Here is a 27,132-nt window from a genome sequence, read left to right as displayed (position 1 = left end):
CCCCCCAAACTGAAGATCCACAACACCATTATGCTGTGAAATCTGGGTAGTCTACCAGCACCATGCCAGGAAACAATTGCTTCCATCTGAATTGTTTTAGGAAGATTCTGAAGACCACCTGGCAAGATGAGTTGCTGGATAGTGAGGTCCTTTCTCAAACTGAACTGCCAAGCATTCAAACTGTCAATTCTGATGGGCTGGCCATGTGGTTTGAACGCCAAAAGTACCTTTGCCTAAAAGACCATTTTGCGGAGAACTCACTAATACAAGGCAAGTACTCACATGGAGGACAAAAGTGATACAAGGACACCCTGAAGGTCTCTCTGAAGAACTGTGGAATTGATTGTGAGACATGGGAGACACTGGCACAGGCTCATCCAGCATGGTATGCCCACATCAAAGAAGACTTTGTGCTCTATGAGCAAAGCATGACTGTAGTAGTTCAAAAGAAACATCAGATGTACAAATTTAGAGATATCTCCACTCCAAATGCTCATATTTAGCTATTTTTGCCCAACCTGTGGTACAGCCTTCTGGGCTTGTATTGGTTTTATCAGTCACAGTAGGACTCACTGTACCTTGACTCCAACATAGTGATGCCATTTTGGTCCTTTTTGAGAAGGAAGGATAACAACCAACCAACCAACCAACTCTCTCTATCTGGAGTGTATGCCCATCTTCCAACCCCGATACAGTGTCTCCTATTGGAGTAGCTCCCCTTCAAAACTTCAAGGCTGATGTGGGGGAAGAAGAGAAAAATGCCCTCTAATCTGAGAAATGAATTTCTCTCAGGCTTGGAGTTCTTCCTGGTGGCTTTCACTCCTTCAAGCTCCAAATTTGTCCAAGGTTTAGCTATTTAAAACCTGGCAACGGCTGCTTCTTTTTACTTCTATCAGAGAAAATTATTCACACTATTGTATTTAATAGGAATGTATGTGTAGAACCTATATAAGATTTCACATCTTCTTGGGGAGGGAGTGAGGAAAGGGGGAGAGAGCAGGGGGAGGGAGAGGGAAATAATTTAAGATATATGGAAATAATTGTAGAACACTGAAAACAAATAAAAATGATTATTTAAAAAAAGGAAAATTATTCACACTTCATAAAGCTACCAGTAGCACCTACATATTATACAAATATCAATAACTAATAAACCAACCAACACGAACAACCTTCAATTAACTATGTATGAATAATTAAATATTAATCAGTACCAACACCCTTAATGAACTACATTAGATATAAATCATGAACACCTTTAATTATATTAATAATTAGTTGAATATGAATCAGCAGAATAGCTTTAATTAATTACACGGATAATTAATGAAATCTTAATCAACATCTTTAATAATTAGCATTAATTATGCCAATAATTAATTATTGATCAACACTGACAACTGTAATTATACTAATCATGAACAGAATGTTAATTAACATCGACACTTTTAGTTAGTTCTATAAGTACCTTATGCCTTAATACCTTTGCTATGTCAGCTGTGGGGTGGGGTGGTGGAGGATCAACACCTCCCTTTCCTTAGAGTTGTCTTTTATAGTTTTTCTGAACAATCACACTAAAACAGGGAACCACAGAGTTCCAGATCCTCCAGAAAGCCTAGAACGCACCCGGAAGCGAGACTGAGAAGCAAGCACTTTGCTTCTGTGTTCTCCTCGGAGGAAACTGCCCGCAATCCCCCGAAAACAGACCCCTGGGACCCTGTCTTGTTGTGTGTTGCGTCACTATGCTGCACCCCATTTGATCCCCTACCACTGGGTGGTGAGCCCGGCTAGGGTCCCCTTTAGCCCCCCAGGACTGCCGTGCGGAGGGTCCCCACTGCCTGGGCTGCCGGGAGAGCGGGAGGTGGAGACCCGAGGAGCGGGAGCAGAAGCGGGACTGGAGCCGGGCCCCTTCTTGGGGTCCTTGAAAGACCCGCAGGAGAAGTCTGAGGGGTAGTGGTGGGGGCTGGAACCTCCCAGACCCTTGTAGGTTAAGGGGTGGGAGCAAAATCTCCTGTTCATGCCTTCCTCTCTACTCTGACTTACGCTGGCCCACTGCTTGAGCTTTTCCACTAATGATATATTCGTTCGTGTAGACCAGGGGAGGATGCCAGGCACAGCGGATAGAGAACCGCCCTTGCAATCAGGGAGACCTGGGTCAATGTCCTGCCTCTGACATTCCAGTGAATCGGGGCAACTCACTTCATCTCTCCTTCCACCCCTCCCAAGACAGCTGTCTTTAGGTTAAGAGCAGGTGCACAATTGCTTTACTAGAGGGAGTTTCTCACCAGGAGTTCCACGTATTTCACAGGTCTACTACTTTAAAAAAAATTGGAGACTTTTTTCTAATCCTCTTTGTGATTAAAATGTTCTTTTAATTATCTTCAGGTCAGGGTAAATGTACTATAGATGTTGATTTTTTAGTTAAATGTTTTCTACTAAATCTTACTCCTTCATCCTAAAGTAGGTCAGACAACCTAAATAACTTCGTTCTATTTTTGTATCTCCCCACTCAAGGTAGCAAAATATCTGTGCATTTTCTTATTTTCACAGAGCTTTGATACTATTAAGTAATTTGACCTAGTCACTGGTCTTCACTAGTATAGTTAGGATTTCATAACAATTAGCTTGTGGTTTCTCTGTCTTAAAAAAAAATGTTATTTCTCAGGATTTTCCATATATGAGTTGTTGAAAGAGAATCATCCTGAAGTTTAGGTAATAGAACTTGAGGTCTGTTGGGCCTTGGAAGTTCAGAATGACTGAAGTTTCAGCTGCCCAGCCTCCAGAGGAACTGGAGGGACTTTTGATAGTGAAAGTAGAAGAGGAAGATCGTGCCTGGGGACAGGATTCTGACCCTCTGGGAAACAAGGCCTATATCCAAGAGATCTCCCACAGGAACTTTAGGCATTTCTGCTACCAGGAGACAAGAGGTCCAAGGGATGCCCTGGACCGACTCCAGGAACTTTGTCATCAGTGGTTGAGACCTGACATACATACAAAGGAGCAGATCCTGGAGCTCCTGGTTTTGGAGCAGTTCCTGACCATCCTGCCTGACTCACTGCAGACCTGGGTCCGTGACTGTCATCCAGAAAGTGGAGAAGAAGCTGTGACGTTGCTGGAGGATTTTGAGAGAAACCTTGGTGAGCCAGGAAAACAGGTAAGAAGAGAGAGATTGTGGGAGACAAGGGCTGTGGAATCACAGCCCTGAGAGAAGTACTGCCAACCTTCCAGCTTCATTTGTCCTATCCGAGCTACCAGGTCTCTTTATCAGTTTTCTTTTCCTCCTCCCTGCTGACATTAAAGAGCCAAATAACTTTGTGTGTGTGCGTGCGTGTGTGTGTGTGTGTGTGCCCATTTCACCTTTCCTAACTAAAGTTCATTATAGTCCCTTACCTAACATTTTATTTCCATGTCTCCATGGTTGTTTGCAAGCCCAACTATATATAATTGTTCCCAGGTCCAAGCCTGTGCAATGGGACATGAAGTGCTTTTGGAGAAAGCGATGTCTGTAGGAGTGTCACAGAATGTACAAAATGCCCAGCTAGTGAAGACCCAGACTCCACAAGAAAGAGGTGAGTATTTGAATGTCATCTGAGAAAGAGATAGCCCAGGAATCATGAATTATTATCTCCCCCTCAGATTTTACCTACTGTGGGAGACTAGATCTTCTGACTTCCATCCCAGTGTATTTTCTACAATTTTCTGAGTTGCCTTCCATGTAAAAATGTACTTCCCATGTATTTTAAGTTCTTTTCCAACTCTTGTCATTCAAATAAATTAATATCCCATAATTTTTTCCTGCACCATTATCTGGATGGAATCGAAGCTTTGTTTCAGCTGCCACCAAAGCCACATTCCAGATAACCACAATAATAACTTCAAAAAGAATAACGAACAAAACACTTTCCTCATAATAACCTTAGGAGGTAATTAGTGCAAGTAGTATTATCCCCATTTAATAGATGGGGGAACTTGAGGCCCAGAGAAATGTTTGGGTTCACGGGTTTGGAAGAAACAGAGACTGAACCCAAATCCAGGTTTTCTGATGCTAAGTCCAGTTTTCTTTCTCATATATCACATTGTCTGCTTTCTTCTTTTCCACTACAATAGACTCTTCACTGACTTTATTGAGCTGTTCTAAGAAAACACTCTATAAATTCTAAAGAACTTTATGAACGTGGTTTATTGTGATTATTATTGCCCTCAAGGGTTATTATTAAAATCTATATACCACAGTACAAGCACTTTAAGTTTTAAAACACTCAAGCAATTTTGAAGCTGGAAGGGAAGCTCCACTCCCTCATTTATAGATGCAGAAAGCCAAGCTTCAGAGACTCGGTAACCTACCCAAAAAATAGAAATAAAGAATTAGAAAAGAGAACATAGAGCACATAGATAATTAGTGACACAGTTGGAACTAAGATCATAGGATTTAGAGCTTTAGGTAGGAACTTAGTGGTCATCTGGTCTAAAGGTCTAGAGGTAAAGAAACGGATTCTAGAGTGAAATGACTTGCTTGTGGTCATGCTGCTTGTAAGTGTGACTTCTGATAATTCCATGGCCAGTATTCTTTCCCTTGTGCCACACTGGGTGTCCCTAATCCTGGTCTAATTTACTTTACACTATGATACACCACCTACCACATTCATCACTTTGATTCATTTAGTCCTCCCTATGGTCTTGGCTGGCCTCCACGTAAAATTTTACCACTTCTCCATTTTAAGTTCCAAGTTACTCAAGAAACTAGCATCCCATTGTTCTCTCCTTACACGTCTTCTGCTTATCACATGTTTCTGGCAGCTCCCTCCATTGTTACTCACCTTTCTCCTCCCTCTGACCACTTACATTTAATGTTCTACAAACCTACTTTCTATAGGGTACCAATTATTTTTAGAGAACTGAGTCCTTTCACTTTTATACCTGTTTATGTTACTTAAATTCTGAGAATGTAAATGGCCTGGGTACATACGCCATCTCTTCTTAGAGAATGGATTGGGGAAGATTTAGTTATTGGCTTATCCATTACCAATATTCAGACTTCCAAAGGCCTTCCCCATTTTCCATCTTACTCAAGAAGAGGTAGATGGTGGCATTTGGAGTCATTTCCCCCTAATCTAATATCAAATGAAGTATATTAAAATTCCTTGAGGCTAGGCTTAGTTTTTTAAGGAACTGGGGATATCTTTGGAACATCATAGCAGAAACATTGGGAAAAGAACTAAGGGGGTTGTGTTAGGAGACATTGGATTTGAATATAACTACCAGAGAGCCGTGTTCCCCCTTGGAACTAATCTCTATCAAGAGCACCAGGAATCGCTTCTTGGACCTCATATAATCTCGGTTACTGACATAGCCTTTACATAGGTGCCAAATACCCAGAGAACCTCAGTCTCAGCCTTAACTATAGAGTAGTTGTCTATCCTTGAATTCCTTGGCTTTCAATATTTGCTACACAGCTGCAACCACAAATTCCTTCCTACTAACCTTAATTTTCTTATTTATTCTGAATAAAGACATTTCTAGTGATTATTCTTAACCAGAAGTGTTAAACATGCAACCCCAGGCTACATATAGCCTAACACTCCTGAGTGCAACCTGACCCAGATTAAAATGTAATGAGGAATATTTAACAAAATTAATAAAAATACAATCAAATACAGATAACATATTTTGTGTGTGTTCATTCTTCATTGCCAAAGAAGACCATACCATCAGAGAAATGACATGATATGACTTGCATTTGACTTTGTTTTGAGAGAGGGAGGGCTGCGCAGGTCACCAGCCTCACTTCTCCTCCAGAGCCATCTGAATCCAGTGACCAGATATTCATCAGGATGACTGAAGATGACCCAGGATGAGGCAACTGGAGTGAAGTGACTTGCCCAAGGTCACACAGCTAGTGAGTGTCAAGTGTCTGAGGTGACATTTGAACTCAGGTCTTCCTGACTCCTGCACTGGTGCTCTATCCACTGTACCACCTAGCTGCCCACATTTTAAAACTAAGTCAATATGCAGCCCACAGGTGGCCACTAGTTTCTATTGAGCTTGATGCAACTGTTCTTAACTACCCTCTGGTTCTCATTTTCTACCCTGTTGCCTCTTCTGACATCTTCCAACAATTCCACACACACACCAGTGTCCCCTTTCTCTGTTTTTCCCATTATAGTTCAGCTTTATTTCACCACTGAAAAGCCTCATAAAATCTCATAGTTGGAAGGGAGCTCAGAGACTGTTTAGCCCAATTTGTACCTGAAGAAGGATCTCCTCTAAAATATATTTTACAGATCATATAATGTATTTGCTTTTAAATCCTTCAATAAAGAAGCACCCACTGATGCTTTAGGTGGCCCATCCACTTTTGGATATCTCCAATTGTTAGGAAACTTTCCTGACATCCCTAAATGTGCTGCCTTGAAATTTAAACGTGCTGCTCCTTATTGCCCCCTCAATGGCCAGGGAGAACAAGTCTGATCCTCCTTCCATGTGACAGCCTGTCAAATACTTGAACACACCAATTCTCTTGCCTCACAATCCTAGGTTTCCCTTCACCACCCTGGTTTCCTTTTTCTTGATTCTTTCTGCCTTATCTATGTCCTTACTAAAATGTTTTGCCTAAGACTAAACACAGTATTCCACATATGATCTCACCAGAATACAGCAGCACTTTCACTTGCCTCTTTTCAAGATATTTTGTTTCTCTTAACATCCCCTTAAGATTGCATTAGTTCTTTTGTCTTCCATATCATATCACACTCATAACAATTTTATAATCCATTAAAACACCTAGAATTCTTTTAGGTGAACTAAAACAATTCTAGTTACGCCTCCACCATTTTGTACTTGTGAAGTTGATTTTTTTGAATCTGTGTTAAGAATTTGTTGATTTCTATTAAAATTAATCATATTTTCTCTCTCATAATCTAGTACATATCAAATATACAACAAATAGTAAGTTTCTGCCCATTCCTAGACATTCTCTCTTGCGTTATCTACTTATATGTGTTTATTCCTAGAAAACCCTTTTGCAATATGAGTTGCAGTCTCCCCCATAACCCTTTCCTAAAATGTTTTCCCTTCTCTCATTCCCCCTCTCCCTGTTTTTGGCCTTTATTAGGCCACATCACTAACCATCTGCTCAGAAAGTTGAGCCCATGTTCTTTCCATCTTCTTCCTTATTCGTGTCATCTGTTTATAGTTTCAGATGGTGAGACCAGATGCAGTTCCACAAAATTGTCTCCAAAGCAAGACCTTTTGAAAGAAATGGAGCCACATGAGGAGATAATTTATAAATTTAATGGAGAAATTCCACAAGCTCCTAAAGATAGAGAAGCATGTGAACATGATGTCAAGTTAAAAAGTCAATGGGGAAAGCCCACAGACAAGGAACAACTTAAGCAAGATGAATCAGAAACAAACTTCATCCAGAATTCAATTCAAAATCAAAGACATCAAATAGGGGGAAAAGCCTGTGAACATGTTGAGCATGAGAGAACCTTTAATCACAGTACAGGTCCATTGGAACATCTGAAGAACCACATAGGAGACCAATCCTCTAGATGTGAAGAATGTGGGAAAACTTTCAGTTCAAGTAATGGCCTAATTCGACACATGGAATCCATACTGTAATCAGTGTAGTAAAAGCTTCACTGGACAGTCGATCCTTATTCAGCATCAAGGAGTTCACACTGGAGAGAAACCCTATGAGTTTAATGAATGTGGGAAAGCTTTTGTTTATAACTCATCCCTTTTTTCACATCAGGAAATCCACCACAAAGAAAAACGTTTTAAGTGTAATGAATGTGGGAAAGCTTTCTGCAGGAAAACAGGCCTTTATGAACATCAGAAAATCCATTATGTGGAGAAATCCTATGAAAATGATGAATATGGGAAATCCTTCAATCAGAATGGAAGCCTCGTTGAACATCAGAATAACCCCACAGGAGAGAAACATGAACGTGAGGAAGGCGAGAGCTGTTTTAGTTGTAGCACAGGATTCTCTGAGCACCAGAACTGTTCAGCAGAGAAACACTATGATCATGAGAAATGAAAAAGGCCAGAGTCCAAGTACAGGTTTTGCTGGACATCAGCTGGAGAAACAGTCTGAACAGATTGAGGATGAGACAACCTATAGTCAGAGTATAAACCTTATAGAACATCAGACTATCCAGACTGGTGAGGAACAGTTTGAAGAGGATATGAGTACAAGAAGCTTTGATCACAATACAAACACTGTTGAACATCAGAGATCCTACACTACAGACCAACTGTACAAATGTGAAGAATATGGAAAAACTTTCAGTACCAAAGCTGGCCTTATAAGAAAATTCACACTGGGGAAAGACCCTATAAATGTGAGGAGTGTGGGAAAGCTTTTTGCCAGTTGTCAGCCCTTAATCAGCATCAGTCTGTCCACACTGGAGAGAAGCGCTATAGATGTAATGAGTGTGGCAAAGCCTTCAGTCAGAACACAGGTCTTTTTTATCATCTCAGAATCCATACTGGAGAAAAACCCTTTCAATGTAACTTATGTAGTAAAAAGTTTAGTCGGCGCTCAATACTTATTAAACATCAGAAAATTCACTGGAAGAGGGTTTTTATAGCATGAGAATAGAAAATTTGCCGACCTTCCTTTGCCTTATTGACATGTTATTCAGCACTAGGAAATTAATGTAATGGCCAAGAAAATCAGGTAGCATTTCTTTTTTGTTCTTTTTTTCTTTTTTTCTTTATTTCACTTTTAACATTCATTTTCACAGAATTTTTGGGCTCCAAGTTTTCTCCCCCCTTGTCCCCTTCCCCCCACCCCAAAACACCAAGCATTCTAACTGCCCCCATCTCCACTCCGCTCTCTTCTCCATCATTCCTCTCTGCCCTTGTCTCCATCCTCTCCTCTGTCCTGTTGGGCCAAATAACTTTCTATACCCCTTTACCTGTATTTCTTATTTCCTAGCGGCAAGAACAGTACTTGACAGTTATTCCTAAAACTTTGAGTTGCAACTTCTTTTCCTCCCTCCCTCCCCTACCCCTCCCTTTGGAAGGCAAGCAATTCAATATAGGCCAAATCTGTGTAGTTTTGCAAATGACTTCCATAATAGTCGTGTTATATAAGACTTAACTATATTTCCCTCCTTCCTATCCTGATTCCAATTACTTCTGTTCTCTCTTTTGATCCTGTCCCTCCCCAAGAGTGTCGACCTCAAATTGTACCCTCCTCCCCATGCCCTCCCTTCCATCGTCCCCCCCACCCTGTTTATCCCCTTGTCCCCCACCTTCCTGTATTGTAAGATAGGTTTTCATACCAAAATGAGTGTGCATTTTATTCCTTCCTTTAGTGGATTGTGATGAGAGTAAACTTCATGTTTTTCTCTCACCTCCCCTCTTTTTCCCCAAACTAAAAAAAATCTTTTGCTTGCCTCTTTTATGAGAGATAATTTGCCCCATTCCATTTCTCCCTTTCTCCTCCCATATATTTCTCTCTCACTGCTTGATTTCATTTTTTTTTTAAGATATGATCCCATCCTTTTCAATTCACTCTGCGCACTCTGTCTCTATGAGTGTGTGCGTGTGCATGTGTGTGTGTGTGTGTGTAATCCCACCAAGTACCCAGATACTGAATAATTTCAAGAGTTACTAATATTGTCTTTCCATGTAGGGATGTAAACAGTTCAACTTTAGTAAGTCCCTTATGACTTCTCTTTGCTGTTTATCTTTTCATGCTTCTCTTCATTCTTGTGTTTGAAAGTCAAATTTTTTTTTCAGCTCTGGTCTTTTCATCAAGAATGCTTGAAAGTCCTCTATTTCATTGAAAGACCAATTTTTCCCCTGAAGTATTATACTCAGTTTTGCTGGGTAGGTGATTCTTGGTTTTAGTCCTAATTCCTTTGACTTCTGGAATATGATATTCCATGCCCTTCGATCCCTTAATGTAGAAGCTACTAGATCTTGTGTTATCCTGATTGTATTTCCACAGTACTTGAATTGTTTCTTTCTAGCTGCTTACAATATTTTCTCCTTGACCTGGGAATTCTGGAATTTGGCCACAATATTCCTAGGAGTTTCTCTTTTTGGATCTTTTTCAGGTGGTGATAAGTGGATTCTTTCAATATTTATTTTGCCTTCTGGTTCTAGAATATCAGGGCAGTTTTCCTTGATAATTTCATGAAAGATGATGTCTAGGCTCTTTTTTTGATCATGGCTTTCAGGTAGGCCCATAATTTTTAAATTGTCTCTCCTGGATCTATTTTCCAGGTCAGTTGTTTTTCCAATGAGATATTTCACATTATCTTCCATTTTTTCATTCTTTTGTTTTGTTTTGTGATTTCTTGGTTTCTCATAAAGTCATTAGCCTCCATCTGTTCCATTCTAATTTTGAAAGAACTATTTTCTTCAGTGAGCTTTTGAATCTCCTTTTCCATCTGGCTAATTCTGCTTTTGAAAGCATTCTTCTCCTCATTGGCTTCTTGAACCTCCTTTGCCAATTGAGTTAGCCTATTTTTCAGGGTGTTATTTTCTTCTGCATTTTTTGGGGTCTCCTTTAGCAGGGTGCTGATTTGTTGTTCATACTTTGCTTGCAAGTCTTTTATTGCTCTTCCCAGTTTTTCCTCCACCTCTCTAACATGATTTTGAAAGTTGTTTGGGCTCTTTATGACCTTTTCCCAGAACCGATCCCATTGAGTGGGCTGGGATGTAGAAGCACTGACTTCCGTGTCTTCCCCTGATGGTGAGCACCACTCTTCCTCATCAGAAGGGAGGGGAGGAGAAACCTGCTCACCAAGAAAGTAACCCTCTATAGTCTTGGTTTTTTTCCCTTTTCTGGGCATTTTCCCAGCCAGTGACTTGAGCTCTGAATATTCTCCTCACACCCACCTCGCCTCTGGATCCTCCCAGCCAACGCTTGGGGTCTGAGAATCAAATGCTGCTTCCCAGACTCAGGGCTTTGGGCGGGGGCAGGGCTGCTATTCAGTGTGAGATTAAGTTCAGGTGCTCAGGTGGGGGCAGGGCCACCTCACGAGCTCAGTTCCCTCAGGGGGTTTATGCAGACACCTTCAACAATGGATCCAGGCTCCTGCCTGCTTGGGGAGCCCTGGTCTGCTCCCGCCTCCACTGTTGCCTCCCAAGGGGGCCTGAGTGTGGGGGCACCCCACTCCCCTCTCAACCCACCAAAGAGATCTTCTCACCAACCCCCGTCACCTGTGGGTGGAGGGACCCACGTGGCCGCTGGAGATCCCGTCCCTGAAGTCTGCTCGGATCTGTTCCTCTTGGTGCCGGGGCCGGTGCAGGGCTGGGCTGGGCTTCGCGTCTGCAGTGCGATGGACCTTTTGCGAGAGGTTTGCAGGTCCCTCTGAAACAGAAATCTTATCTGCTCCACTATTATGTGGCTTCTCCTGCTCCCGAATTTATTGGCAGCTCTTTACTACAGATATTTCATGGGCTGTGGGTTCGGAGCTAGCGTATTTGTGTGTTTCTACTCCGCCATCTTGGCTCCGCCCCTCTCAGGTAGCATTTCTAATGGAGTAAATTGATTGCTTACTCCTTTCATATCTGAACATGCTTTGGACTAAGGTATTTAAATTCACTTCGAGGCTAACAGTGTTTCTTGGATTTAGTGATTGGAAGAATATTTATCACATATATCACACCGAGTTTTGAAGTTGCGCCATAACTACTTGTGATAGAGTTGTATCTGGTGCCGAATTCCAATTCTGTCAAACTGCTTTGTTTCCTTGTGATTCTAAAGGTTAGTTGCTTTGCATTAAGCATGATTCAATTGTGTCTTAGAGCCAAAATTTTCCCATATAAATCTTAAATTTTATATTGAAAATAATCAGAAAATAGAGTTCAGCATACTAATATGCAACTTAATTTTTCAGTGTAGTGTTTTCAGTAGTGTTTTTAGTAATAATGTTTAGTCTGGATTTTGAAGGCTACAAGTACCATTGAGTTTCATACCCTAGTCTTAAACCTTGTAGGTCCTGCCTTGGTTTTTATCTCTATGCTAAGGCTGATCAATTTAAGGGGGCTTGATTGATAATAACAATGCACAAAAAACTAACACTAATTATTAGTTATATATAATAAATAATTATTAAATAAGACAGTAGGAGACACTGGTTCCCAAAATTGGAACCAGTCATTTCCAGAGGGCATTTTCCCTAGTTGATTGATGTATACAGGAAACCAAATGACTTACTCGAAGCTTGCTTGGTAAATACAGAATTCAGAGCTGGGGAAATTGAATGTTCTCAACTTGCATTTCTGTTAAGCTGCAGTCGTTCAGTAAAATAGCCTTCTCTAGTCTAGGGTGGATGTGAAGGTTCAGGAAAAATGTTTTTAGAATATTTTCCTTGTTTCCCTCTAAAACTGAGGAGCAAAGCAAAATTTTCCCATTTTTTTTTTGTTTTCTAGTACTTCATGTCTCCATCTATTAGCGTGTAATAGTGATTCTATGGTTAATCTAAATTTTGCGTAAGACATTGTTATGTTCCTTTAAGTTTCTTTAGAACTTTAAATTTAAAAAAAATGGCCTCTACGTCCATTTCCCCCAAAATGACAGTTTGAATACCTCATCCCACTCCCAAGAGTTTTAAATTTTACATTTCTTTCCAAAGAAGTAGGTCTGAAATTGGGATGCTTTCTCCATTTTGTCCAGTGTTGGAGAAACTGACATATTTGTGTTTTTATTTTTCTATATCTAGAGACCTACATTTTTTGATTTTCATGGTTCTACCTCCTTTCAAAACCTAGCAATTTTACACTGATAGTGTACGTGTTCAGTAGACTGTTTCCTGATTGCCCCCAGAAGGGCTTCCTGTAGCTGCTAATTCAGTTTGTCTTATGGATTCCTTTAATTCTTACCAACATTCTCCTTTTTTTATCTTTTTCCTTAATACCCTTCTTGAAAATCATCTTTTTCTTCTCTTGAATTTTGTGATAAAGAAACATCAATAAATATCTCATGACAATCATAACCTCTTTATTTTGATACTAAGATGATACTTGAGTCAAACTTGGCTATAATGTATTAGTAATAAATGAAAATTCTTTAGAGATAACTTATGAGTTGTGTTTGCTTTTTACGTCTGTGGTCTTAGCTTCCTCCATGGTGACAGAGGATCTTTGCTTACTTAGCATTCAAAATTCTCTCTATGTTTATATCCCCTTCAGATTCTGCAGACTTGTTTCTTCCCTGTTTTGCCTCTATGAGAAAAGGCTTGCTTTGTACTTCACCTGGGTCTGTGGCCAATTCAGTTATTCTCAGGTAAATTAGACAAGTAGTAAGACTTGAGACGAGTAGTAAGTTGTGCATCCTTGTATCCCAAATGAAAGAAGCTCAAAGTGTTTGATGATATATCAGTAGATAATTTTTTTAAAGGATCTATGATTTCATTGGCATAGGGAACTCTCAGTGGGGACAATTCCTGTACCAAGGCAGATTGACACATACTACATAGTTTATAGTCCTAAAGTGTTACTTGGGCCACTAGACTTGCCTTGGGATCACATAGGTAGTGTATTTCAGAGATAAGTTGGTGGTATGTTTTTATGGAATGATAACAAATAGAAGTGTTCACTCCAAAAATGCATTTTCCTACATTCAGCTACAAAAATTAAGCTCTTATTATGGGCTAGGCATTAGGAATTAATGAAAAACAATGGAATCCTCTCCATAGGGGTACAATGGTTGGAATACTGGATTTAAGAGTCAGTAAGAGCTGAATTTAAATCCTGATTCAAGTATTTACTAGCTATGTGACCTTGGGCAAAGTCATTTAACCTCTTAGACTCAGTTTCCTTATCGGCAAAATAGATAGTACCTACTTCCTAGGATTGTTGTAAGAATCAAATGGGTGCATTTGCAAACCTTCAAATGTTATATAAATTCTAGTCATTATGAGAGATGAAGCATGAACACAGGTCACCATAATAAAATTAGAATGTGACTGAATATACAGGGGAGATCAGACAGGCATTTGAGGAGATTAGGATCATGTCTAGCTGGAGGTATCAGAGGTAGGTGTTGTGGAGGAACTGAAACTTAAGTTAGGGAGGAGAGGTGGTCGTGTTAATAAATGGCATTCTACTTTGTACCTAGCATTTCTGACAGCATTTTAATGTAGTAGGAAGTATGCAGCATCTAGTGCCAGAGGTCCTGGGTTCAAATGCTGGCTCTCCTGTGTGTCACAGCTCCTCTAAACTTCAGTTTCTTTTTCTGTTTCGTGAGGGGGTCACTCAGTCAATATTAACATTTATTAAGTACCTCTACTGTGCTAAAATCACTAGAGAGATAAAAAGAGGCAAAATACAGGCTCTGCTCTCAAGGAACTCACAATGTAATGGAGAAGAGCAAGAAAATAAATAGGTACAAACAAGTTATATATAGGAAAATAGTGTCTGTGTTCGTCCTTCGTTGCCAAAGAAGACCATGCCCTCAGAGATATGATGACATGACTTGCATTTGGTTTTGTTTTCAGTGAGGGAGGGCTGTGCAGGTCACCAGCCTCACTTCTCCTCCAGAGCCATCTGAATCCAGTGACCAGATATTCATCAGGACGACTAGAGATGATCCAGGATGAGGCAGCTGGGGTTAAGTGATTTGCCCAAGGTCACACAACTAGTGAGTATCAAGTGTCTGAGGTGAGATTTGAACTCAGGTCCTGCTGACTCCTGAACTGGTGCTCTATCCACTGCACCACCTAGCTGCCCGAAGGCAAAAAGAGGGAGAGCTTGAGAGAGAATAGTAATTCTGTTTCTATCAAGCCATATATGTGTAATTTATTTAGTATGTAGATTAAATATAGAGATCACCTCAGAGATTACCCAAAAAAGGCATCTTAAGAATGTTGTACTATAGTAAAAAAAAAAAACTGTGAAGGTAGTATAACATGTGTGAAGTTACAGGGGAAAGGCTGTGAATCCCAAGAACAAGGTTTTTAGAGAAGTAATTCCCTGATCATAAGGGGTAGTAGAAACAGAACCTTTACCTTAAAAAAAACAATAGAAGTAAACAAAATTTAGTTTAGGGGCTGCCTTGCAAATATGCTTAATCCCAAAGTGTATTTCATTAATAAAAAATGGTCTATTTACTTGCTATCATCTGGCAATATACCACGCAGAACAGATAATGGACTTTACTTCTTTACTTTCAAATGATCTAAAAGATTGGGATCCTCAAAAGGTAATGGAAGTCTAACATTTCTTAGGTGGTGCCTTGTTATCACTTGCCAGGAAAATAGTAAATCATTAAGAAAGGAAAAAGTACTAGAATTAATAGAGGTTGGGAAAAGCTTCCTATAGAAGACAGGATTTTAATTGAGACTAAAGAAAACCAAGGAAGTCAGTAGGTAAAAATGAAGAGAAAGAGCATTTCAGGCATGAGGGAGAGCCAGAGAAAACACCTGGAACTGAGGTGGAGTGTCTTGTTCACGAAATAGCTGGGAGGTCAGTGTCACTGGATTGAAGAGATTCACGTCACTGCTGGGGAGTTATGGGTAAGAAGACTAGGAAGACATGAGGGGGCTAGGTTACTAAGACTTTGAAAGACAGAAGACTTTGCATTTGATCCTTGAGGTCACAGGGAACCACAGGAAGTGAGTCAGATGACATGGTCAGTGCAGGGCTTTAGGAAAATCACTTTAGTGGTTTAATGGATTGGGGTGAAGAGAGACTTGAGGCAGACAGATCCACCAGCAGGCTATTATAATAGTCCAGGCTGAGGTGATGAAGGCTTGCACCAAGGTGGTGGCAGTTTCAAAAGAGGGGAGGGGACCTTTTGGAGAGATGTTGCAAAGGTGAAATTGACAGGCCTTGGCCACAGATTGGATGGGGAGGGGGGAAATGAGAGAGTAACAAGTCTAGGATGACTCCTAGGATGAGCCTGAAGACCTGGGAGGATGGATTGTTCTCTATAGTAACAAGGAACTTAGAAGGGAGAGAGAATTTAGGAGGAAAGATAACGAATTCAGTTGTGGATGTGTTGTGTTTAAGATGTCTACTGAACATCCCAGTTTGACATGTCTGAAAGGCAACTGGTGATTCTATATTAGAGGTGAGCAGAGAGTTTGGGGCAGGACAGATAGATCTGAGAATCATCAGCATAGAGATGGAAGTGGTTGAGGTCACTGAGTATAGAGGGGGAAGAGGGCCCAGGACAGAACCCTGTTAACTATGATTAAAGAGCGTGATCTGAATGAGGATCCAACAAAGAGACAGAGAAACAACAGTCAGAGAACCAGGGGAGAGTGGTGTTCTGAAAACCTAGGGAGAAGAAAGTATCAAGAACTGATCACAGTTCAAAGGCTGCAGAGAGATCAAGGAGAGTGAGGATTGACAGAAGATTGTTGAATTTGACAATTAGATCATTAGTAACTTTGGAGAAAGCAGTCTGGTGGAATGATAAGGCAAGAAGCTGGATTTTTAGGGTTAAGTTAAAAAGAGAGTAAGAGAAAAGAAAGTGGAGGCAACTATTGTAGATGGCTTTGTCAGGGAATTTAGCTACAAAGGGTAGAAGAGATAAAGAACTACAGTGGGGATGGAAGGATCAAGTGAGGGTTTTTATATTTATAGTCAATAGGGAATGAGTTTGTAGATGGGAAGAAATTGAAAATAAATGATAGAATGGGAATAACAGAGGGGTTGGGATGGAATGAGATTACTTAAGCAGGTAGAGGGGTCAGACTTGGTAAGGAGTAAGGTCATTTCATCACGTGAGATGGGGTGGTTGGACCCAATGACTTCTAAGATCTCTTCCAGCTTGAAATCTGTGATGTCAGGATTATTTAATTTCCTACTTTGTTTTAACAAATGTTCTATGACTTTTAGAATGATCTTGTCCATTAAATTTAAATTAATACTTTAGTCATGAGATCACCTTGAAGTTTATGAGACCTGCTTATTATTATTATCCAAGGCTACACAATGAAATGTAGAAATAAGACTTTCTTAATAACTCTGCTTAGAACATTCACCCAGTGACTTATCTGGAAAGGTGAACATCATTCCAGGGAAAATTCATTGCCCATAATAACTATATTTGAGAAGTTATTCCATGGAGATAGAACACAGAGGTATTATTCTTTGACAGTGTTTCTGCATCCTCTACTTGAGTGTTCAACAATGAGTAATGACTTACTGCTGGACCTCTCTCTCAAAGTGGTTTTGTAGGCAGCTTTCAGAAGGATGACGTCTTCTTTACAGAGGATAGTAATAATTGATGCTTACATCACACTTTAAGGTTTACAAATTCTATTCCAACTGATATTTACAAGGCAGGTTGTCCATTGCTTATACAAAAACTGACTGAAATCTGCCAGGTACTATGGCAAGAAGAGATTATCCCCAGGAGTTCAAGGCTGCCTTCATTGTCCATTTCTATAAAGGAAAAGGAAATAGGTTGTCATGTAATAATCACAGGAGGGTCTCTCAATCATAGCTGGCAAGATTCTTCCTAGAGTTCTCCTTAATGTGCTGCTCCTTCACCTGGAAGATGATCATCTACCTAAGAGCCAATGTGGCTTCAGAAATGGCCAAGAAACTGTTGAGATGGTGCTTGCTATCCAGTGACTCCAGAAGAAATGCCAGGAGCAAAGCAGAGGTCTGTATACAACATTCATCAATCTGATCAAGGCTTTAGATACTGTCAGTCATGAGGGTTTGTGGAAGATCATGGCAAAATTTGGTTGCCCTGAGAAATTCATCAGCATTGTATGTCATGACAGCATGCTTGCACAAATTCTGGATAATGGATGGTGTTCTCGTGTCTCCTCAGTCACTAATTGAGTGAAGCAGGGCAGTATACTTTTTAGCATGATGTTCTCAGCAATGTTGTCAGATGCCTTCAGTGGGGATGAAAATGGCATCAAGGCCATCTACCACACTGATGGTAACTTATTTATCTTGAAAAGGCTACAGACCAAGACTAAACTAGGGGGAGAATGGTGTGTGGCTTTTTTGTTGTTGTTGTTTGGAAATGATGGTGTGCTCAATGTAGATTGAGATGAAACAAACTATGAATTGATTCTCTGCTGCTTGTGCTAATTTTGGTCTAACAATGAACACCAAGAAAACACAGATTCTCCACCATCCATACATGGAATCATTGGTCACAGCAAATGGAGAGGTTTTGAATGTTGTGGATAAGATTATTTACCTTGACAGTATACTTTCCAGGGATGTGCACATAGATGATGAGGTTGATGCACACATTGCCAGAAATAGCTGAGTGTTTGGGAGACCCTGAAGGAAAGTATATGAGAGAAGAGGTATTAGACTGCCTACCAAACTGAAGGTCTACAGAGCCGTTGTGCTGACCTCGTTGTTGTATGTCTGTGAAACCTGGACAGTATACCAGTTCCATGCTAGGAAACTGTATTCCTTCCATTTGAATTGTTTTAGGAGGATTCTGAAGATCATCTGGCGGATAAAGTATGGGACACTGAGGTCCTTTCTCAAGCTAAACTGCCAAGCATTCACATTGCAGAGAGCACAACTCTGATGTGCTGACCACCCTATTCAAATGCTAAATGTATGTTTCTCTAAAAGACTATTTTATGAAGAACTCTCACACAGTGGTCAGAAGAAGCAATACAAGGATACTCTCAAAGTCTTTCTGGAGAACTTTGGAATCAGTTGTGAGACATGAGACACATTGGTATGGGATCATGCCTGCATCAAAGAAGGTGCTGTGCTCCATGAGCAAAGCAGAATTGCAATAGCTCAAAAGAAATATGAGATGTGCAAATTTAGAGACATCTGCATTCTAAGTGTTCATATGGACTATTCACGTCCAACCTGTGGTAGAGCCTTCTGAGTTTGTATTGGTCTGATCAACAACAATAGGACACACTGTACCTTGACCCTGACATAGTAATGATATTTTAGTTCTTCTTGAGCATGAGGGACAACAACCATTAACTAACACTTGGCCTTGAGAATTGCTTTGAAGATCCATTAAACTTCTACTAGAAATGGAAAGAGGGGAGCTAATAAAATCTGGCAGACTTTTCTGGCATTCCAGCCACCATGGCAAAGCCTTACATGTGCATTTCAAAAATAACAAATGTAAAAGTGTTAGGATGGGGTTGGTTGATGAGTAGGATTGTCTAATCACATTTATTTCCCCCTCATCCTACTACTAATTTGTTGCTTAGATGAGTTTCCCAATGCACATATTCCTTCTCTGCTTTAGGAAGTTGTATGGAAAGGTATGGAGACAGAGATGGGGGAGGTACCACAAGATTGGAAAAGGGCCAATGTTGACCCAAATTAAAAAGAAAAAGATTGGAGGTGAGGTTGGGGCAGAGAAGAACAGTGACGAAAAGCTACAGAGCATTGGATTTGACTTCAAACAAATCATTAAAGACAGGAATGAGTCAAGTAGTAGTCAGTGATGACCTTCAAATAAATGTGACCAACTCTAGATCTGATAATCCTATTACACAGCAGAACTGATGTCTCAAACTTTTTTTCTTTCTCATAGATATTTTCCTCATATTTTCAAAGTGCTAATAATGATTCTACTGATGATTAATGACTTGTCTGTTTTTTTGAGTCTCAGTGGTATCAAGACCATATTTATGTCATAAAAGAAATTTGGTAGAATGCCTTTACCAATTTTTCCAAACAGTTTACGTAGAATTGGAATTAATTTTTCTTTAAATGTTTTGTAGAATTCACTTGTAAATCCATTTGGTCCTGAAACTTTTTTCTTTGGGAGTTAATTTATGGCTTGTTCAATTTCTTTTTCTGAAATAAAGTTATTTAAATTAATACAAGCAACTTTTATTTTTGTAAATATTCACCCATTTCCTTTAGAGTGTTCATTTTATTGGCATGTAGTTGGGCAAAATAGCTCTTTATAAGTGCTTTTATTTCTTTCGCATTAGCTGTGAATTTACCTTTGTCATTTTTTATACAGGTAATTTGTTTTTCTTCTTTCTCCTAATCTTCATCAAATTAGTTAAGTCTATCTATTCTATTGTTTTTTTCTAAAGCTCCTACTTTTATTTATTGATTCAATTTCATTTAAATTTCAAGTTTGTCAATCTCTTCTTTGATTTTTCAGAATTTCTATTTTGGTGTTTAATTAGGGTTTTAATTTATTGGTTTTCTAGGTTTCTTTATTTGCATATCCAAGCCATTGAAATACTCTTCATATTTTTAATTAAGTAATTTAGAGATATAAAATGTCCCCTAAATGCTGCTTTGATTGAATTCCACAAATATTGGTATCTTGTTTTATTTTTTTGTTATCTTTAATAAAATTATTGATTGTTTCTATAATTTGTCCTTTGACCCATACTTTAGGATGTTTAGTTTTCAATTAGTTTTTAATCTTTGCCTTTATTAAGTGTTATTTATTTATCTATTTTGCATCGTGGTCAGAAAAATGTACATTTAATATTTCTGCTTTTCTGCATTTGTTTGTGAGATTTTCATGCCTGATATATGGTCAGTTTTTGTGAATGTGGCACATATATCTGAGAATAGATATGTATTTTTTTCTATTACCATTCAATATTCTCTATAGATTTAATATATCTAATTTCTGTTATATTTCTATTACATCTATTTTCTATAGGTCTAATATATCTAATTTTCTAAAAATTTATTTGGGTCCTTAACTTTATTCTTTTTTTTTTGACTTGATTTATCTAGATCTGAGATGGGTAAATTGAGGCCTCTCACTGTTGTATTTTCATTTTCTAATTTCTAATTTCTTCCTGTAACTCATTTAACTTTTCTTTTAAGAATTTAGATCCTATGCCATTTGGTGCCATTTTTTTTTTTGATTCGTGCATAAATTGGATTTAAGTGAGGCAGAGTTGCATGAAGTCCTCAGCCTCATTCTCTCCTCCAGAGTCATCATGGTCCAGTAGCTGGACAGAGTCCAGACAGCTGGTGATGGCTCAGGATGCAGTGGATGACCTTGGCACCTTCAGTGTCTAACTAAGCTCTAAGCGCTCCACATTGCTTGCTTCAGCTGCCTTCTTAGCCATTGGAACAAATTGTTCTCATTCGCCCATTCCACCAGAGGAAATCTTCTCATGCTTGGGGTAGACACCCCCCTAATTCACCAATGGGCTTGAGACCCCTTGGTTACCCTCAACCTGGGTGAGGCCGCTGCTCATGCTGCAGCTTCTTGGAGTCACAGGTGAGAGTTGGGTGGAACAGGTGAACATCAAAGGTGAAAAGAGCCCCGAAGAGGGTTTGACAGCCATCACACCAAAGGTACTGGTCCTCCCTAAACACATCTCACACCCCTATTTGTTATATATGTATGTTTAATAATGATATTAAGTCATCATCTAAGACTTGTGTTCATCCTTTGTTGCCAAAGAAGACCACGCCATCAGAGACATGATGACATGACTTGCACTTGACTTTGTTTTGAGTGAAGGAGAGCTGTGCAGGTCACCAGCCTCACTTCTCCTCCAGAGCCATCGGAATCCAGTGACCAGATATTCATCAGGATGACTGGAGATGACCCGGGATGAGGCAATTGGGGTTAAGTGACTTGCCCACTGTCACATAGCTAGTGAGTATCAAGTGTCTGAAGTGAGATTTGAACTCAGGTCCTCCCGACTCCTGCACTGGTGCTCTATCCACTGTATCACCTAGCTGCCCCTCGTCTAAGATACCTTTTAGCATAGTTTCACTGATTTATGTCTTTTAATTAGATTTATTTTTGCTTTTGCTTTTGCTTTGCCTGAGAACATAATTGCTATTCTCATCCTTTTTCACTTCAGCTAAAGCATAATAGATTCTGCTCCAGCCCCATATTTTAACTCTGTGTTTACATTTCTGTTTCATCTTTTTTATAAAAAAAACATATTATTGAATTCTATTTTCTATTCCATTCTGCTATAGTCTTCCATTTTATGAAAGAACTAACCTATTTTTTTCCCTGTAGGATGTTACTCTGTTTTACTGATTTTACTGATTGGTTTTTCTTGATTGTAAGCCTAGATTCTTTGCCTTCTAGAATATCATACTGCAAACCTTCTGTTCCTTTGTTGTGGTGGCAGTTAAATCTTGTGTGATCCTGATTTTTGCTCTTTAGTATTAGAATTATTTCTTTATCATTGCTAACATTATTTTCCCCCTCTATTTGCAAGCTCTTAATGTTGTCTATAATATTTTGGGGAGTTTCATTTGGGGATTTCTTTCAGGAGGTGACTGATAGATTTTTTTTATTTATACTTTGTTTTTGATTTTAAGCTATATGGATAGTTTTATTTTGATGTTTCTTGAATTGTGTTGTCTTGGTTCCTTTTGTTCATGACTTTCAGGTAGTTGATTGATTTTTTTTTTTTTTGGCAAGACAATCAAGGTTAAGCCACTTGCCCACAGTCACACAGCGAGTAAGTGTCAAGTGCCTGAGATCAAATTTGAACTCAGGTATTCCTGATTCCAGGGTCAATGCTCTAGCCACTGCACTACATAGTTGCCCTTAGGCCATTAATTCTTAAATTATCTCTGTTCAATCTGTTTTCCAGATCAGTTTTGTTTTTGTTTTGTATGAGATATTTCACATTTTCTTCTATTTTCCAGTCTTTTGGCTTTACTTTATTATTTTTCTTAGGTAATATTTTGTACCTCTGACTGGGTCCACTACAGATTTATGTTAAATAACCTCAACTGGGCCTTCATTGCTACTAGGCAATCTTACTATATCCCTCTAATCAACTCACTATCCCTCTCTCACCATCCTCTTCCCAAACTTTTCATCCCTCCTCAAACCTCCTATACCTCCCTCTCCCTCCACTCCCTCAGGTGAGAACTTGTTTCATTTTGCAGAAAAAAAATTGAGGCCATTTGCCATAAACTCTCTTTTCTCCCCTCTTCCTCATCTATCATTCAAGTATGTTCTGACATTCTCTCTTCCTTCGGCCCCATTCCACATGATGACATGAATTTACTCCTTTTCAAGGCTAATCCTTCTGCTTGTTCAAGCAACCCCATTTCATCCCATCTTTTCCAATATATTGCTCCTTCTATAATCCCTACTCTTTCACTTATTTTCAATCTCTTCCTGTCTTTTGGCTCATTTTCCTATTGCCTACAAACATGCCTGTATCTCTCCTATCCTGAAAAATCCTTTACTTGATCCTTCCAACCCTGCTGGAAAAAGCCATCCACAAGAGGTGTCTCCACTTTTTTGCTTCCCACTTTCTTCTTAACCCCTTACAATCTAGCTTCTGAACCTATCATTCCACTGAAACTGCCCTCTCCAAAGTTACTAATTATCTCTTAGTTGCCACATCCAATAGACTTTTCTCTGTTCTCATTCTCCTGAACCTCTCTGTGGCTTTAGACACTGTTCATCACTCTGTCCTCCTTGATACTCCTTTTTATCTAGGCTTTTGGGATACCATTCTCTCTTGGTTTTCCTCCTACATAGCTGACCACTCCTGTTCCATGCCCTTTGCTGGATGTTCCTCCAGATCATGCCTTTTAATCTTAAGTATACCTCAGGGTTGTGTCCTGTGTCCTCTTCTCTCCTCACTCTATGCTCCTTCAGTGGTGACCTCATCAGCCCCCAAGGATTTAATTACTATCTCTATGTTGATGATTTTTCAAATTTACCTATCCTGTCCCAGTCTCTCTGTTGAACTCCAGTCTTTGTCCTTCAACTTCCTTTCAGACATCTCAAACTGGATGTCCAGCACACATCCTAAGCTCTGTATGTCCCAAATGGAACTCATTATCTTCCCTCCTTAGACCTTCCCCACTCCTACCTTTTCTATTACTACAGAGAAGACCCAGTCTCTCAGGGTCACAACCTGAAATCATCCTGAATTCTTCACTGTCTCTCACTTCCCATTTCCAACTTATTGCTAATATCTGTTGATTTTACCTTTGCAACATCTCTCATATATGCCCCTTTCTCTCCTCTGACACTGTCACCTTTCTAGGGCAGGCCATCATCAACTCACACCTGGACTAATTGTGACCCCTTATGGGGTTGAGACCCACAGTTTAAGAAGCAATGAAGGGGCTGTGAGTGGAAAAAGCCTAAGAAACCCTGGATTATCATAATTGTCCGCTGGTGGATCTGCTTGCCTCAAGTCTCCATTCAGCTGCCAAAGTAGTGCAGGTCTGACCATGTCACCCTTCTCCTCAGTAAATTCCAGTCATTACTGTCAGGATCAAATACAAAATTATCTGTTTGGCATTCAAAGCCCTTTATAACTTAACCCCCTCCTATCTTTCCTTTTCAAGTTTTCTTGCAGAATACTCCAGTGGCACTGGCCTTTTGATTGTTTGAGTATTTTTTACTCCACCTTTCAGCTCTAGGCATTCTGTCTGACTGTCCCTTATGCCTAGAATATTCTCACTCTTCTGCTCCAACTACTGACCTCCCTGGCTTCCTTTATGTACCAACTAAAATACCATCTTCTATAAGAAGTCTTCCCCAAGACCTCTTCATTCCAGTGCCTTTCCTCTATTAATTATTTCTTATTTATCCTGTATATAGCTTGAGATATATATATACATATATACATACATGCATATATATGTATGTATATATATATATACACACACATACACACACATACACACATATATACACATATATACATACATATGTATGTTTGCAGGTTGTTTCTCCTGCTAGATTGTAAGTTCCTTTAGGTCAAGGACTGTCTTTTGCTTCTTTTTGTATTCTCAGTGCTTAGCACAGTGCCTGGCACATACTGTAGCAGATTCTTAATAGCTGTTTATTGATTGATTGATGGTGTTTCTTCTCTAGGAACTAATTGGCACAGTTGAGTATGGGGCCTGGAATCAAAAAGACCTGAATTCAAATCTAGCTTCAGACAGTTACTAGTTATCTTGAAGTCACTCAACCTCTGTTTGCCTCAGTTTCCTCAGTTGTAAAATAGGGATAATAATAGCATCTACTTCCTTGCATTGTTGTGAGGACCAAATGAGATAAAATTTTTAATGTGCCTAGCATGTAGTAGGTTCTATAGAAATATGAGTTACTATTACAGCATTATTAAGTGTCAGGGTGAAGGCAGGTTTGGGTGAGTGAGCCAACCCAGGGGTGGCCATGCCTCATGGGCTCTACACTGTTGGGGCTCATCTAGGATCTATTGTGGGGTGCCAACTACCTTGATTACAATATGGTTCTTCTTTCCTCAGTTTATATAAGTGTTTGCTTCATGTTTTTCAAGGGCAAGCCAGAATAAAAGATAGAATATAACTGTAAACTTTTTAGGCCCCTTTACTAAATTCTTACTCAGATGTTTTGTCACAGTATGAAGATGATTCTGGGGGTTTTCAAAGGTTTGAATGATGAGATCCTGACTCCAGTAAGGAAGGCTTCAGGTCCATAGCAATGGACCATGTAATCAACTGTCATTTGAGGAGCATTCTACATTGAGACTTTTCACAAATTGTATGTTGGGGCGGGGGTGTGGTCCCTGGTTGGCCACATCAAAATCATTAAGACATCTGCTGAGATGCGAAAACGTCTATGCTCTTTGGTGCAATGGCCGTACTCCAAAGTGATGCATCCCTGAACTATCTAAGCTTCATTGGAAGTCTGTTCTTAACCAAACTTGATTTTTTTGTAGTGCCTCACACACTCTTGGTAATTAATAAAAGTTTTAAAAATTTAACTGAACTGTTCCTAAAGCCTCCCCTTTTACTTATCCTCTTCTTTTGAATAAATTATATGCTTCCAATTACATTCCAGGTAAGGGTCTCATCCTACTAAGTCTTAGTGCCATCTATGAAATTAAATTTGACTTTTCATTAGGATCTTGCTTATCATCTGTGCTACGTAGGTTAATTTTTTAAACAAATTGTAATATTAACTAAGTTACAAATGTCTAACAACCAAAAAGATGAGGCATTAAGAAAAACATCAAACTTTAAGGACTAAACTAAGCAAAGAGGACGCTATGAAGTATTTTCTAGTCAAGGTTTTATAACAAAAGTTATTAACTATTTACTTTTTCATTTTAAGAACTTTATGATAAAATGACTGCTCTTTGCCTGTTTAAAACATCTTATAACCCAAACTTATGTAACAAGGGAATGGCTAATGATCTATAGATCTTTTAAACAAGGACAAACATTCCACACTGTTGATGTAATCCCTATGTGGACCTTTGAGCCAGTGGAAACATTTTGCAACTGGTTCCAGTCCACTCACCAGGTAGTGATGAGGAGCTCCCTTCATTGTCTGGATAGCCAGAACTGAGGTGCATTCAAAAGGCACCAGTTGACCAGAACCTGTTTCTCTTTGGTCTATCTGCTTGATGGTCTTCTGGAGGGATAAGAGGTATAATTCTATAAGAGAGAGGCCCTCCCGCTCTAGGTTTGACATATGTGGACCAGGAGTATGGTGTTTACTCTTTAGTTTTAGGTGAAGGAGATTAGAGACCACATCTTTGTAAGTTTTGAAAGATCAAGAAAAAAAACTACCAGGAAGTCCAAGATCCATGCTGCAGTATGTCCACCTTTCAGCCCTGAAGAGCAAAGAGTTGGTCTTCCAAACCTAGCCTAGTGGTAACTGAGACAACAATTCATCCAGCAGTGATATAGCATTTGGATGTAAACTTGATAAGAATAATTCTACGGAGAAAATGCATTGAGTTTGAGCTTACTCTCCCCTAGAACCAAGTCAATATGGAGGACAGTATGCTCCAGAAGTGTATGTAGAGGAGCAAAATGTTTTTCTGTTCTTACTCTATGTTCTAAACAAATATCCCTTTAAAAAAAGTTGTTGATATCAGTTCATAATATCTATGGCAGCTAACAGTGAGGGCCTTGAGCCAATAACATTAGAGAAAAACCTCTTAACCCCTCCAGAACCCTGAAGAAATGTAGCCAGCTTCACTCTGAGACCAGAGTAATAGTTCACATTTTCACATTAAATATCTTACTCATGATGATCTCCAGTATCTTATACTACTATCAAATTTAATTAAGTTCTTTCCATATTTTGCTCCAATCAAAGAAATAAGGCCCAATTTAACAATCTGATAATGAAGACAGGTAGTGGACAGAGAATATATATTGGTCAAAATGATTGAGGAGCTAAAACAAATTTCAAAGCCTGCCAATTGACTTCGTTACTAGCTCCTTTCTTGGATTTTGTCTCTTTTGAACTTCTGGGTGCTG

The 27,132-nt window shown here is 39.4% G+C and overlaps 1 protein-coding gene across 1 annotated transcript; it reads left to right on the top strand.

Moving 5' to 3' along the window:
• Nucleotides 1-1,035: 1,035 nt before the first annotated feature.
• On the top strand, nt 1,036-19,702 carry LOC140525564 (uncharacterized). The gene is given in 6 exon segments (XM_072641069.1): nt 1,036-3,154; nt 3,455-3,569; nt 7,193-7,607; nt 7,609-8,037; nt 8,039-8,310; nt 8,313-19,702. Coding segments are annotated over 6 exon segments (1,923 nt in total). The 5' UTR covers nt 1,036-2,752; the 3' UTR covers nt 8,603-19,702.
• Nucleotides 19,703-27,132: the final 7,430 nt, after the last annotated feature.

Source organism: Notamacropus eugenii, chromosome 2 (assembly GCF_028372415.1).
Source record: "Notamacropus eugenii isolate mMacEug1 chromosome 2, mMacEug1.pri_v2, whole genome shotgun sequence".
In the NCBI taxonomy this organism is placed as follows: domain Eukaryota; kingdom Metazoa; phylum Chordata; class Mammalia; order Diprotodontia; family Macropodidae; genus Notamacropus; species Notamacropus eugenii.
Note: the sequence above shows the minus strand (reverse complement) of the source record. Positions and strands in the feature narration are given on the sequence as shown.